At 51.7% G+C, this 14,435-nt stretch overlaps 1 protein-coding gene across 3 annotated transcripts in view; it reads right to left on the bottom strand.

Moving 5' to 3' along the window:
• Positions 1-14,435, bottom strand: part of EIF3CL (eukaryotic translation initiation factor 3 subunit C like) — a 58,434-nt gene that overhangs the window by 14,435 nt on the left and 29,564 nt on the right. For all 3 annotated transcript variants that reach the window (XM_085593473.1, XM_085593474.1, XM_085593475.1), the window contains 5 exons: positions 13,023-13,148; positions 10,097-10,190; positions 7,941-8,283; positions 5,025-5,184; positions 1,296-1,659 (listed from right to left, as the gene is read on the bottom strand). In XM_085593473.1, the coding sequence (XP_085449599.1) occupies positions 1,296-1,659; positions 5,025-5,184; positions 7,941-8,283; positions 10,097-10,190; positions 13,023-13,148 (1,087 nt within the window). The remainder of the gene's footprint in view (positions 1-1,295; positions 1,660-5,024; positions 5,185-7,940; positions 8,284-10,096; positions 10,191-13,022; positions 13,149-14,435) is intronic.

Below are 14,435 nucleotides of genomic sequence, written 5' to 3'. Positions count from 1 at the left end.
TCAAGAAGATCTAAAATCTCCATTTTAAGTCATTAAAAAACCAAACCAAGGCTGAACTCAGATAATTATGGACCTCAAGAACCCAATTTTGGGTCAAAATCCCTAAATTTTGGTCAAAATTCCCAACCATGGTCTGAGGAACCTCAAGGACATCTAGAACCACTGTTTGAAGTGATAAAAAACCCAAACTGAAGCTGAATTAAGGTAATTATGGACCTCAAAACCCAACTTTTGACCCCAAAACCCCCAAATTCCAACCTAAACTCTCCATATATGGCCGAAAACCCCCAACCGTGGTCTGAGGAACCTCAACAAGATCTCAAATCTCCATTTTAAGTCATAAAAAACCCAAACCAACACCGAATCAAGATAATTATGGACCTCAAGAACCCAATTTTGGGTCAAAATCCCTAAATTTTGGTCAAAAGCTCCAACCATGGTCTGAGGACCCTCAAGAAGATCTAAAATCTCCATTTTAAGTCATAAAAAACCCAAACCAAGACCGAATCAAGATAATTATGGACCTCAAAACCCAACCTTTGACCCCCAAACATGGCCAAAAGCTCCAACCATGGTCTGAGGAACCTCAAGAAGATCTAAAATCTCCATTTTAAGTCATAAAAACCCAAACCAACACCGAATCAAGATAATTATGGACCTCAAGAACCCAATTTTGGGTCAAAATCCCTAAATTTTGGTCAAAACCCCCAACCATGGTCTGAGGAACCTCAAGAAGATCTAAAATCTCCATTTTAAGTCATAAAAAACCCAAGCCAAGACTGAATCAAGATAATTACAGACCTCAAGAACCCAATTTTGGGTCAAAATCCCTAAATTTTGGTCAAAATCCCCAACCGTGGTCTGAGGAACCTCAAGAAGATCTAAAATCTCCATTTTAAGTGATAAAAAACCCAAACCAAGACCGAATCAAGATAATTATGGACCTCAAAACCCAACCTTTGACCCCCAAACATGGCCAAAAGCTCCAATCGTGGTCTGAGGAACCTCAAGAAGATCTCAAATCTCCATTTTAAGTCATAAAAAACCCAAACCAAGACCGAATCAAGATAATTATGGACCTCAAAACCCAACCTTTGACCCCCAAACATGGCCAAAAGCTCCAACCATGGTCTGAGGAACCTCAACAAGATCTCAAATCTCCATTTTAAGTCATAAAAAACCCAAACCAAGACCGAATCAAGATAATTATGGACCTCAAAACCCAACTTTTGACCCCAAACCCCAACTTTTGGACCCCCCAAACCCCAACCCGCACCCCTGCGCTTCCGCCTCACCCAGCAGCGGCTGCCTCTCGCCCACGCGCAGCTGGTGGTGGAACTGCTTGCTGATCATGCGGCGGCGGGCGTCGAACTCGTGCGCCGCCATGTAGGGGATCTCCAGCAGCATGGCGGCCACCAGGTAGACGCACTCGAGGAGCTCCAGGTTGACGTGCATGTGGAAGGGCACCTGGCGCCGCTTCTCCACCTTCTCCTGCTCGGCGTTGCGCTCCTGGAGGCTGCGCAGGAGAAGACCCTGGCCCAGGAGCTCCTTGGCGCGCCCGGAGCTCTGGATGTCCAGCAGGGCGTTGTGGGCGTCCTTGATCAGGCCCTGCCGGAAGGCGCAGATGCCCAGCTGGACCATGGTGCGGTTGTAGAGGATCTGCGGGGGGGAGACAACGAAATTTGGGGGGTTTTGGGCAATTTTGGGGGGTTTTTGGGTGATTTTGGGTGGTTTTTGGGGGATTTTATAGGGATTTTTGGAGGATTTTTGGGGTGTTTTTTGGGTGGATTTAGGGTGAAAAATGAGGATTTGGAGGTGCCCAGGTGAGCCTCAGGTGAGACAGCGAGTCTCACCTGGGCAGGTGAAAAATTTTGGGGTGAATTTGGGGGATTTTGGGCAATTTTGGGTGATTTTTGGGTGATTTTATAGGGATTTTATAGGGATTTTTTTGGGTGGATTTAGGGTGAAAAATGAGGATTTGGGGTGCTCAGGTGAGCCTCAGGTGAGTCAGCTGAGTCCCATCAACACAGGTGAAAAATTTTGGGGTGAATTTGGGGGATTTTGGGTGATTTTAGATGGATTTTAGGGGGTTTGGGGCGATTTTGGGTGATTTTTGTGTGATTTTTGGAGGATTTTCAGGTGGATTTAGGGTGAAAAATGAGGATTTGGGGTGCTCAGGTGAGCCTCAGGTGAGTCAGCTGAGTCCCACCAACACAGGTGAAAAATTTTGGGGGATTTTGGGCAATTTTGGGTGATTTTAGATGGATTTTAGGGGGTTTTGGGCGATTTTGGGTGATTTTTGGGGGATTTTCAGGTGGATTTAGGGTGAAAAATGAGGATTTGGGGTGCCCAGGTGAGTCTCAGGTGGGACAGGTGAGGGAAGGCACAGGTGCCCAGCTGGACCATGGGGCGGTTGTAGAGGATCTGCGGGGGGGGAGACAACGAAATTTGGGGGGTTTTGGGCAATTTTGGGTGATTTTAGATGGATTTTAGGGAGTTTTGGGCAATTTTGGGTGATTTTAGATGGATTTTAGGGAGTTTTGGGCAATTTTGGGTGATTTTAGATGGATTTTAGGGAGTTTTGGGCAATTTTGGGTGGTTTTTGAGGGATTTTATAGGGATTTTTTTGGTGGATTTAGGGTGAAAAATGAGGATTTGGGGTGCTCAGGTGAGCCTCAGGTGAGTCAGCTGAGTCCCACCTGGGCAGGTGAAAAATTTTGGGGGATTTTGGGCAATTTTGGGTGATTTTAGATGGATTTTAGGGGGTTTTGGGCAATTTTGGGTGATTTTAGATGGATTTTAGGGAGTTTTGGGCAATTTTGGGTGATTTTAGATGGATTTTAGGGGGTTTTGGGCGATTTTGGGTGATTTTAGATGGATTTTAGGGGGTTTTGGGCGATTTTGGGTGGTTTTTGTGGGATTTTTGGGTGATTTTCAGGTGGATTTAGGGTGAAAAATGAGGATTTGGGGTGCCCAGGTGAGTCTCAGGTGGGACAGGTGAGGGACAGGTAAGGACAGATGAACCAGGTAAGGACAGGTGTGTGATTTACCTGTCCAGGTGTGATTTACCTGTCCAGGTGTGTTTAACCCCCCCCAGATGTGTGCTTTACCTGCCCAGGTGTGTCAGGCTCACCTGCCCAGGTGTGATTTACCTGCCCAGGTGTGTTTAACCCCCTCAGGTGTGTCAGGCTCACCTGCCCAGGTGTGTTTTACCTGCCCAGGTGTGTTTAACCCCTCTCAGGTGTGTTTAACCCCCTCAGGTGTGTCAGGCTCACCTGCCCAGGTGTGTTTTACCTGCCCAGGTGTGTTTAACCCCCTCAGGTGTGTCAGGCTCACCTGCCCAGGTGTGTTTTACCTGCCCAGGTGTGTCAGGCTCACCTGCCCAGGTGTGTTTAACCCCCTCAGGTGTGTCAGATTTACCTGCCCAGGTGTGTTTTACCTGCCCAGGTGTGTTTAACCCTCACCTGCCCAGGTGCTTTACCTGCACAGGTGGGTTGGCGTGCTGGATGTTGTCCTGCAGGTGTGATTTACCTGCCCAGGTGTGTCAGGCTCACCTGCCCAGGTGTGTTTAACCCCCTCAGGTGTGTCAGGCTCACCTGCCCAGGTGTGTTTTACCTGCCCAGGTGTTTTACCTGCACAGGTGGGTCGGCGTGCTGGATGTTGTCCTGCAGGTGTGTTTAACCCCCTCAGGTGTGTCAGATTTACCTGCCCAGGTGTTTTACCTGCCCAGGTGTGATTTACCTGCCCAGGTGTGTCAGGCTCACCTGCCCAGGTGTGTCAGGCTCACCTGCACAGGTGTGTCAGGCTCACCTGCACAGGTGTGTCAGGCTCACCTGCACAGGTGGGTCGGCGTGCTGGATGTTGTCCTGCAGGTGTGTTTAACCCTCTCAGGTGTGTTTAACCCTCACCTGCCCAGGTGTTTTACCTGCACAGGTGGGTCGGCGTGCTGGATGTTGTCCTGCAGGTGTGATTTACCTGCCCAGGTGTGATTTACCTGCCCAGGTGTGTTTTACCTGCCCAGGTGTGTTTTACCTGCTCAGGTGTGTCAGGCTCACCTGCCCAGGTGTGCTTTACCTGCCCAGGTGTGATTTACCTGCCCAGGTGTGTCAGGCTCACCTGCACAGGTGTGTTTTACCTGCCCAGGTGTGTTTTACCTGCCCAGGTGTGTCAGGCTCACCTGCCCAGGTGTGATTTACCTGCACAGGTGTGTCAGGCTCACCTGCCCAGGTGTTTTACCTGCACAGGTGGGTCGGCGTGCTGGATGTTGTCCTGCAGGTGTGATTTACCTGCCCAGGTGTGTTTAACCCTCACCTGCCCAGGTGTTTTACCTGCACAGGTGGGTCGGCGTGCTGGATGTTGTCCTGCAGGTGTGTTTTACCTGCCCAGGTGTGTTTAACCCTCACCTGCCCAGGTGTGTTTTACCTGCCCAGGTGTGTTTAACCCTCTCAGGTGTGTGATTTACCTGCCCAGGTGTGTCAGGCTCACCTGCACAGGTGGGTCGGCGTGCTGGATGTTGTCCTGCAGGTGTGTTTTACCTGCCCAGGTGTGTTTAACCCCCTCAGGTGTGTCAGGCTCACCTGCCCAGGTGTGTTTTACCTGCCCAGGTGTGTTTAACCCCCTCAGGTGTGTCAGGCTCACCTGCCCAGGTGTGATTTACCTGCACAGGTGGGTCGGCGTGCTGGATGTTGTCCTGCAGGTGTGTTTTACCTGCCCAGGTGTGTTTAACCCCTCTCAGGTGTGTGATTTACCTGCCCAGGTGTGTTTAACCCTCTCAGGTGTGTGATTTACCTGCCCAGGTGTGTTTAACCCCTCTCAGGTGTGTGATTTACCTGCCCAGGTGTGTCAGGCTCACCTGCACAGGTGTGATTTACCTGCCCAGGTGTGCTTTACCTGCCCAGGTGTGTTTAACCCTCACCTGCCCAGGTGTTTTACCTGCACAGGTGGGTCGGCGTGCTGGATGTTGTCCTGCAGGTGTGTTTAACCCCCTCAGGTGTGTTTTACCTGCCCAGGTGTGTCAGGCTCACCTGCACAGGTGGGTCGGCGTGCTGGATGTTGTCCTGCAGGTGCGACATCAGCATCAGGTCGCGGGCGCGGTACCAGCGGCTGTGCAGCGCGTGGTGGTAGATGTGGCACAGGATGGCGCAGGTGCGGATCCGGTCCGTGCGGTCCTTGGCGTACACGAACCTGCGCAGGTGAGAGCGGTCAGGCGCACCTGGGCAGGTGAGGAACGCCAAAAATCCCCCAGTTTCAGCCCAAAAATCCCAAAATTTCAGCCCAGAAATCCCAAAATTTCAACCCAAAAATCCGGAGATTTTACGGACAGGTGAGACCCAAAAACCAGGTGAGAAGTTCTGCTGCAGGTGAGACACACCTGGGACACACCTGGACAGGTGAGGGGCACCTGGGCAGGTGGGAAATGCCAAAAAATCCCGAAATTTCAGCCCAAAAATCCCGAAATTTCAACCCAAAAATCCTGAGATTTTACCGACAGGTGAGACCTGAAAACCAGGTGAGAACTTCTGCAGCAGGTGAGACACACCTGGGATACCTGGACAGGTGATAAACACCTGGACAGGTGAGGGGCACCTGGGCAGGTGGGGAAATGCCAAAAATCCCAAAATTTCAGCCCAAAAATCCCGAGATTTCAGCCCAAAAATCCCGAAATTTTATGGACAGGTGAGACCCGAAAACCAGGTGAGAAGTTCTGCAGCAGGTGAGACACACCTGGGACACCTGGACAGGTGAGAAATACCTGGGCAGGTGAGGCGCACCTGGGCAGGTGGGAAATGCCAAAAATCCCCGAGTTTCAACCCAAAAATCCCGAAATTTCCGCCCAAAAATCCTGAGATTTCAGGGACAGGTGAGGGCCTAAAACCAGGTGAGAAGTTCTGCAGCAGGTGAGACACACCTGGGACACCTGAGACACACCTGGGCAGGTGAGGCGCACCTGGGCAGGTGGGAAACGCCAAAAATCCCCAAGTTTCAGCCCAAAAATCCCGAGATTTCAGCCCAAAAATCCCGAAATTTCAGCTCAAAAATCCCGAAATTTCAGCCCGAAAATTCTGAGATTTTACGGACAGGTGAGACCCGAAAACCAGGTGAGAAGTTCTGCAGCAGGTGAGACACACCTGGGACATACCTGGACAGGTGAGGGGCACCTGGGCAGGTGAGGAATGCCAAAAATCCCGAAATTTCAGCCCAAAAATCCCGAAATTTCCGCCCAAAAATCCGGAGATTTTACAGACAGGTGAGACCCGAAAAGCAGGTGAGAAGTTCTGCAGCAGGTGAGACACACCTGGGACACCTGAGACACACCTGGGACACCTGAGACACACCTGGGCAGGTGAGGTGCACCTGGGCAGGTGGGAAACGCCAAAAATCCCCAAGTTTCAGCCCAAAAATCCCGAAATTTCAGCCCAAAAATCCCGAAATTTCAGCTCAAAAATCCTGAGATTTTACAGACAGGTGAGGCGCACCTGGGCAGGTGAGAAAATGCCAAAAATCCCGAAATTTCAACCCAAAAATCCGGAGATTTTACGGACAGGTGTCCCCTGACCCCATCCAGGTGTGTCCAGGTGTGCCCCAACCCCACCCAGGTGTATCTTGACTTCATCCAGGTGTGTCCAGGTGTGCCCTAACCCCATCCAGGTGTGTCCAGGTGTGCCCTGACCCCATCCAGGTGTGCCCTAACCCCATCCAGGTGTATCCAGGTGTGCCCTGACCCCATCCAGGTGTGTCCAGGTGTATCCAGGTGTGCCCTGACCCCATCCAGGTGTGCCCTAACCCCATCCAGGTGTATCCTAACCCCATCCAGGTGTGCCCTAACCCCATCCAGGTGTATCCTAACCCCATCCAGGTGTGTCCTGACCCCATCCAGGTGCATCCAGGTGTGTCCTGACCCCATCCAGGTGTGCCCTGACCCCATCCAGGTGTGCCCTGACCCCATCCAGGTGTATCCAGGTGTGCCCTGACCCCATCCAGGTGTGTCCTGACCCCATCCAGGTGTATCCAGGTGTGCCCTGACCCCATCCAGGTGTGTCCTGACCCCATCCAGGTGTATCCAGGTGTGCCCTGACCCCATCCAGGTGTGCCCTGACCCCATCCAGGTGTATCCAGGTGTGCCCTGACCCCATCCAGGTGTGTCCTGACCCCATCCAGGTGTATCCAGGTGTGCCCTGACCCCATCCAGGTGTGTCCTGACCCCATCCAGGTGTATCCAGGTGTGCCCTGACCCCATCCAGGTGTGCCCTGACCCCATCCAGGTGTGCCCTAACCCCCTCCAGGTGTATCCAGGTGTGCCCTGACCCCATCCAGGTGTGTCCAGGTGTATCCAGGTGTGCCCTAACCCCATCCAGGTGTGCCCCAACCCCCTCCAGGTGTATCCAGGTGTGCCCTGACCCCCTCCAGGTGTGTCCTGACCCCGTCCAGGTGTATCCAGGTGTGCCCTGACCCCACCCAGGTGTGTCCAGGTGTATCCAGGTGTGCCCTGACCCCACCCAGGTGTGTCCAGGTGTGTCCTGACCCCATCCAGGTGTATCCAGGTGTGTCCTGACCCCATCCAGGTGTATCCAGGTGTGCCCTAACCCCATCCAGGTGTATCCAGGTGTGCCCTGACCCCATCCAGGTGTGTCCAGGTGTGCCCTGACCCCCTCCAGGTGTGTCCAGGTGTGTCCAGGTGTGCCCTGACCCCACCCAGGTGTGTCCAGGTGTGCCCTAACCCCATCCAGGTGTGTCCAGGTGTGCCCTGACCCCATCCAGGTGTGCCCTAACCCCATCCAGGTGTGCCCTGACCCCACCCAGGTGTGTCCAGGTGTATCCAGGTGTGCCCTGACCCCATCCAGGTGTGCCCTGACCCCACCCAGGTGTGTCCAGGTGTATCCAGGTGTGCCCTGACCCCACCCAGGTGCATCCAGGTGCGCCCCCACCTTCACCCCCCTCACCTGCACAACCTCTCCATCAGCGCCTCCGAATCCTCCTCCTCCTCCTCCTCCTCCTTCTTCTCCTCCTCCTCCACCTTCACCTGCGCGTCCTTCTCCTCCTTCTCCTGGCCGTCCTCCTTCTCCTGGCCCTCGGGCCTCACCTGGCCGGGCCTCACCTGGCCGGGCCTCACCTGGCCGGCGCGGCGGCGGGCGGCGGCGTAGTCGAACTTGTAGTAGGTGTGGAGGACGCGCAGCAGGTAGACGCGGCACAGCTCCTCGGGGCTGCCCTTGGCCTGCAGGTAACGCTGCAGCCGCGCGATGATGCCGCAGACGCGCGCCTCGTCCTTCAGGTGCTCCACGTACTCTGGGGGAGACACACCTGGCTCACCTGGGCTCACCTGGCGGGCAGGTGAGGGCTTCGAAATAACAAAAATCCAAAAAAACCAAAAAAAAAACCCAAAAAATCCCCCAAAAATCCCACCCAGGTGAGCCCCAGGTGAGGTTTGGATCCTTCAGGTGCTCCATGTTCTCTGGAAGACACACCTGGCTTACCTGGGCTCACCTGGCGGGCAGGTGAGGGCTTCGAAATAACAAAAATCCCAAAAAAACCCAAAAAACCCCAAAAAATCCCACTAAAATCCCAGCCAGGTGAGCCCCAGGTGAGGTTTGGATCCTTCAGGTGCTCCACGTACTCTGGGGGAGACACACCTGGCTTACCTGGGCTCACCTGGCGGGCAGGTGAGGCTTAAAATGGCAAAAAACCAAAAAAAACCCTGAAAAACCCCAAAAAACCCCAAAAAATCCCAGCCAGGTGAGCCCCAGGTGAGCCCCAGTTCAGGTTTGGATCCCTCAGGTGCTCCAGGTACACTGAGCTCACACCTGGGCTCACCTGGGCAACAGGTGAGACCTTAAAAACCCAAAAACTCCCAAAAAAACCCCCCAAAAAGCCCAAAAATTCCCAAAAAAAAACCCCAAAAAGCCCAAAAATTCCCCAAAAAAACCCCAAAAAATCCACCCAGGTGAGCCCCAGGTGAGCCCCAGTCCAGGTTTGGATCCCTCAGGTGCTCCAGGTGTTCTGAGGTCACACCTGGGCTCACCTGGGCAACAGGTGAGACCTTAAAAACCCAAAAAAACCCCCAAAAAACAAATAATAATAATAAAAAAAACCCCAAAATACCCAAAAATTAAAAAAAAAAACCCCAAAAATCCCACCCAGGTGAGCTCCAGGTGAGCTCCAGGTGAGCTCCAGGTGAGCTCCAGGTGAAGCTCCGGCTCCTTCAGGTGTTCTGAGGTCACAGAAACGCCAAATTTGGGGTGAAAACCACAAAAATTGGCCCAAAAAAGTGAAAATTGGCCAAAAAAATGACCAAATTTCACTTTTTTGGAGAATTTTTTAGGATTTTTTGGGTTTTTTTGGGTTTTTTTGGGATTTTTGGGATTTATGGGGCCGAGCCCTGCCCCACATCATCTCCAGCCCCACAGAAACCCCAAATTTGGGGTGAAAACCATAAAAATTGGCTAAAAAAAGTGAAAATCGGCCAAAAAATTGCCAAAAATTCACATTTTTTGAGATTTTTTTTTTGTTTTTTGGGGTTTTTTTGGGATTTTTGGGGCCGAGCCCTGCCCACATCATCTCAAGGCCCATAGCAACCCAAAATTTGAAGTGAAAACTATAAAAATTGGCTAAAAAAAGTGAAAATCGGCCAAAAAATCGCCAAAAATTCACATTTTTTGAGATTTTTTTTTTGTTTTTTGGGTTTTTTGGGTTTTTTTGGGATTTTTGGGGCCGAGCCCTGCCCCACATCATCTCCAGCCCCACAGAAACCCCAAATTTGGGGTGAAAACCATAAAAATTGGCTAAAAAAAGTGAAAATTGGCCAAAAAATTGCCAAAAATTCACATTTTTTGAGATTTTTTTTTTGTTTTTTGGGGTTTTTGGGTTTTTTTTGGGATTTTTGGGATTTTTGGGGCCGAGCCCTGCCCCACATCATCTCCAGCCCCACAGAAACCCCAAATTTGGGGTGAAAACCATAAAAATTGGCTTAAAAAAGTGAAAATTGGCCAAAAAATCGCCAAAAATTCACATTTTTTGAGATTTTTTTTTTGTTTTTTGGGTTTTTTGGGTTTTTTTTTGGATTTTTGGGATTTTTGGGGCCGAGCCCCAAATCCAGACCCACCCTGGGAGTGGGGGTCGGTGTTCTGCATGATCTTGGTGAACTCCTCATCCATGCGCTCCACCAGGGTCAGGACGCAGCCGCGGACCCGGAACGGCTGAAACGGACCCAAAATCCCCAAAATTTACCCCAAAAATTCAAAACTGATCCCAAAACTACCCTAAAACCCCATAACTGACCCCAAAAATGACCCTAAAATCCCAAAAATGAGCCCAAAATGACCCCGCAGCTCCACCAGGGTCAGGACGCAGCCGCGGACCCGGAACGGCTGAAATGCACCAAAATCCCCAAAATTTACCCCAAAAAATCATAAGACCCAAAATTATCCAAAAACCCCATAACTGACCCCATAAATGACCCTAAAACCCCATGAATGACCCCAGAAGTGACCCCAAAACCCCAAAAGTGACCCCAAAACCAGAAGTGACCCCAAAACCCCAGAAATTACCCCAAAAGTCCCCAAAACCCCAAAAGTGACCCCAAAACCCCAAAAAGTGACCCCAAAATCTTGAAAAGTGACCCTAAAACCCCAAAATTACCCCAAAACCAACCCTAAAAGTGACCGAAAAACCCCAAAAATGACCCCAAAACCCCAAAACTGACCCCAAAATCTTGAAAAGTGACCCTAAAACCCCAAAAGTGACCCTAAAAAAGACCCCCAAACCAGAAAAGTGACCCCAAAACCCCAGAAATTACCCCAAAACCCCAAAGTGACCCCAAAAACAGACCCTAAAACCCCAAAAATGACCCCAAAACCCCATAACTGACCCAAAACCCCAAAAAGTGACCCCAAAACTTGAAAAGTGACCCCAAAACCCCAAAAATGACCCTAAAAAATACCCCAAAACCAGAAAAGTGACCCTAAAACCCCAGAAATTACCCCAAAACCCCAAAGTGACCCCAAAAAATGACCCTAAAACCCCAAAAGTGACCCTAAAACCCCATAAATGACCCCAAAATGTCAAAAATGACCCCAAAACCCCATAACTGACCCAAAAGCCCCGAAAGTGACCCCAAAACCCCAAAAGTGACCCCAAAACCCCAAAAGTGACCCCAAAACTTGAAAAGTGACCCCAAAACCCCAAAAGTGACCCCAAAAAAGTGCCCAAAACCCCGAAAGTGACCCCAAAAAAATCATAAGTGACCCCAAAAGTGACCCCAAAACCTGAAAAATGACCCCAAAACCCCATAAATGACCCCAAAAAGTCAAAAATTACCCCAAAAGTGACCCCAAAACCCCAAAAGTGACCCCAAAACCAGAAGTGACCCCAAAACCCCAGAAATTACCCCAAAAGTCCCCCAAACCCCAAAAGTGACCCCAAAACGCCACAAGTGACCCCCAAAAAAGACCCCAAAGCCCTATAACTGACCCAAAAACCTCGTAAGTGACCCCAAAACCTCAGAAATGACCCCAAAACCCCCTAAGTGACCCCAAAATCTTGAAAAGTGACCCTAAAACCCCAAAAATAACCCCAAAACCAACCCTAAAAGTGACCGAAAAACCCCAAAACTGACCCCAAAACCCCAAAAGTGACCCTAAAAAAGACCCCAAAACCAGAAAAGCGACCCTAAAACCCCAGAAATTACCCCAAAACCTCATAAGTGACCCCAAAACCCCAAAACTGACCCCAAAACCCCAAAACTGACCCCAAAACCCCAAAACTGACCCCAAAACCTCATAACTGACCCAAAACCCCGAAAGTGACCCCAAAAAAATCATAAGTGACCCCGAAAGTGACCCCAAAACCTGAAAAATGACCCCAAAACCCCATAAATGACCCCAAAAAGTCAAAAATTACCCCAAAAGTGACCCCAAAACCCCAAAAGTGACCCCAAAACCCCACAGGTGATTCCACAGGTGATTCCATAGGTGATTCCATAGGTTGTCCATAGGTTCCCAGACCTGCTCGGGGTTGCTGAGGTTCTCCGACCCCTCCCACACCCCAAAAGTGACCCCAAAACCCCAAAAATGACCCCAAAAATGACCCCAAAAGTGACCCCAAAACCCCAAAAGTGACCCCAAAACCCCACAGGTGCCCCCACAGGTGATTCCATAGGTGATTCCATAGGTTTTCCATAGGTTGTCCATAGGTTCCCAGACCTGCTCGGGGTTGCTGAGGTTCTCCGACCCCTCCCACACCCCAAAAGTGACCCCAAAACCCCAAAAATGACCCCAAAAATGACCCCACAAGTGACCCCCAAACCCCACAGGTGCCCCCACAGGTGATTCCACAGGTGATTCCATAGGTTTTCCATAGGTTGTCCATAGGTTCCTATACCTGCTCGGGGTTGCTGAGGTTCTCCAACCCCTCCCACACCCCACAGGTGACCCCAAAACCCCAAAAGTGACCCCAAAACCCCACGGGTGCCCCCACAGGTGATTCCATAGGTTTTCCATAGGTTGTCCATAGGTTTTCCATAGGTTGCCAGACCTGCTCGGGGTTGCTGAGGTTCTCCGACCCCTCCCACACCCCAAAAGTGACCCCAAAACCCCAAAAGTGACCCCAAAAGTGACCCCCAAACCCCAAAAGTGACCCCCAAACCCCACAGGTGCCCCCAGAGGTGATTCCATAGGTTGTCCATAGGTTTTCCATAGGTTCCTATACCTGCTCGGGGTTGCTGAGGTTCTCCAACCCCTCCCACACCCCACAGGTGACCCCAAAAGTGACCCCAAAACCCCACAGGTGCCCCCACAGGTGATTCCACAGGTGATTCCATAGGTTTTCCATAGGTTTTCCATAGGTTTTCCATAGGTTGCCAGACCTGCTCGGGGTTGCTGAGGTTCTCCAACCCCTCCCACACCCCACAGGTGACCCCAAAAGTGACCCCAAAACCCCAAAAATGACCCCAAAACCCCACAGGTGATTCCACAGATGATTCCACAGGTGATTCCATAGGTTTTCCATAGGTTTTCCATAGGTTGCCAGACCTGCTCGGGGTTGCTGAGGTTCTCCGACTCCTCCAGGACGTTCTCGCCCACGAAGATCTCGGGGTGGGCGAAGAGCAGCTCCAGGAGCTCCTCGATGCAGCCCAGGCAGCGCTGCCACAGCTCTGCCTATAGGGAACAACCTATAGATCCATTCTATAGATCCTGTGAGACCCATGGATCCGACCTATGGATCCACCCTGACCCATAGATCCACCCTATAGATCCTATAGATCGGCCCCGCAGCTCCAGGAGCTCCTCGATGCAGCCCAGGCAGCGCTGCCACAGCTCTGCCTATGGGGAACAACCTATAGATCCGACCTATGGATCCTGTGAGACCCACGGATCCGACCTATGGATCCACCCTGACCCATGGATCCACCCTATAGATCCTATAGATCGGCCCCGCAGCTCCAGGAGCTCCTCGATGCAGCCCAGGCAGCGCTGCCACAGCTCTGCCTATGGGGAAATAACCTATAGATCCGACCTATGGATCCTGTGAGACCCATGGATCCGACCTATGGATCCTGTGAGACCCATAGATCCACCCTATAGATCAACCCTGATCCTATAGATCGACCCCGCAGCTCCAGGAGCTCCTCGATGCAGCCCAGGCAGCGCTGCCACAGCTCTGCCTATAGGGAAATAACCTATAGATCCGACCTATGGATCCTGTGAGACCCATGGATCCATCCTATGGATCCTATAGATCGGCCCCGCAGCTCCAGGAGCTCCTCGATGCAGCCCAGGCAGCGCTGCCACAGCTCTGCCTATGGGGAACAACCTATAGATCCATCCTATGGATCCTGTGAGACCCACGGATCCATCCTATGGATCCACCCTGACCCACAGATCCACCCTATAGATCCTATAGATCGGCCCCGCAGCTCCAGGAGCTCCTCGATGCAGCCCAGGCAGCGCTGCCACAGCTCTGCCTATAGGGAAATAACCTATAGATCCGACCTATGGATCCTGTGAGACCCATGGATCCATCCTATGGATCCACCCTGACCCACAGATCCACCCTATAGATCCTATAGATCCTATAGATCGGCCCCGCAGCTCCAGGAGCTGCGCTGCCACAGCTCTGCCTATGGGGAAAAACCTATAGATCCATCCTATGGATCCTGTGAGACCCACGGATCCATCCTATGGATCCTGTGAGACCCACAGATCCACCTATAGATCCTGTGAGACCCACGGATCCATCCTATGGATCCACCCTGACCCACGGATCCACCCTATAGATCCTATAGATCGGCCCCACAGCTCCAGGAGCTCCTCGATGCAGCCCAGGCAGCGCTGCCACAGCTCCGCCTATGGGGAAATAACCTATAGATCCGACCTATGGATCCTGTGAGACCCATGGATCCGACCTATGGATCCTGTGAGACCCACGGATCCACCCTATAGATC

The sequence above is a fragment of the Lonchura striata genome, chromosome 16, assembly GCF_050655825.1.
Source record: "Lonchura striata isolate lonStrDom1 chromosome 16, ASM5065582v1, whole genome shotgun sequence".
Lineage (NCBI taxonomy): Eukaryota > Metazoa > Chordata > Aves > Passeriformes > Estrildidae > Lonchura > Lonchura striata.
The sequence above is the reverse complement of the archived record's forward strand: the minus strand, read 5'-3'. Positions and strand labels throughout refer to the sequence as shown.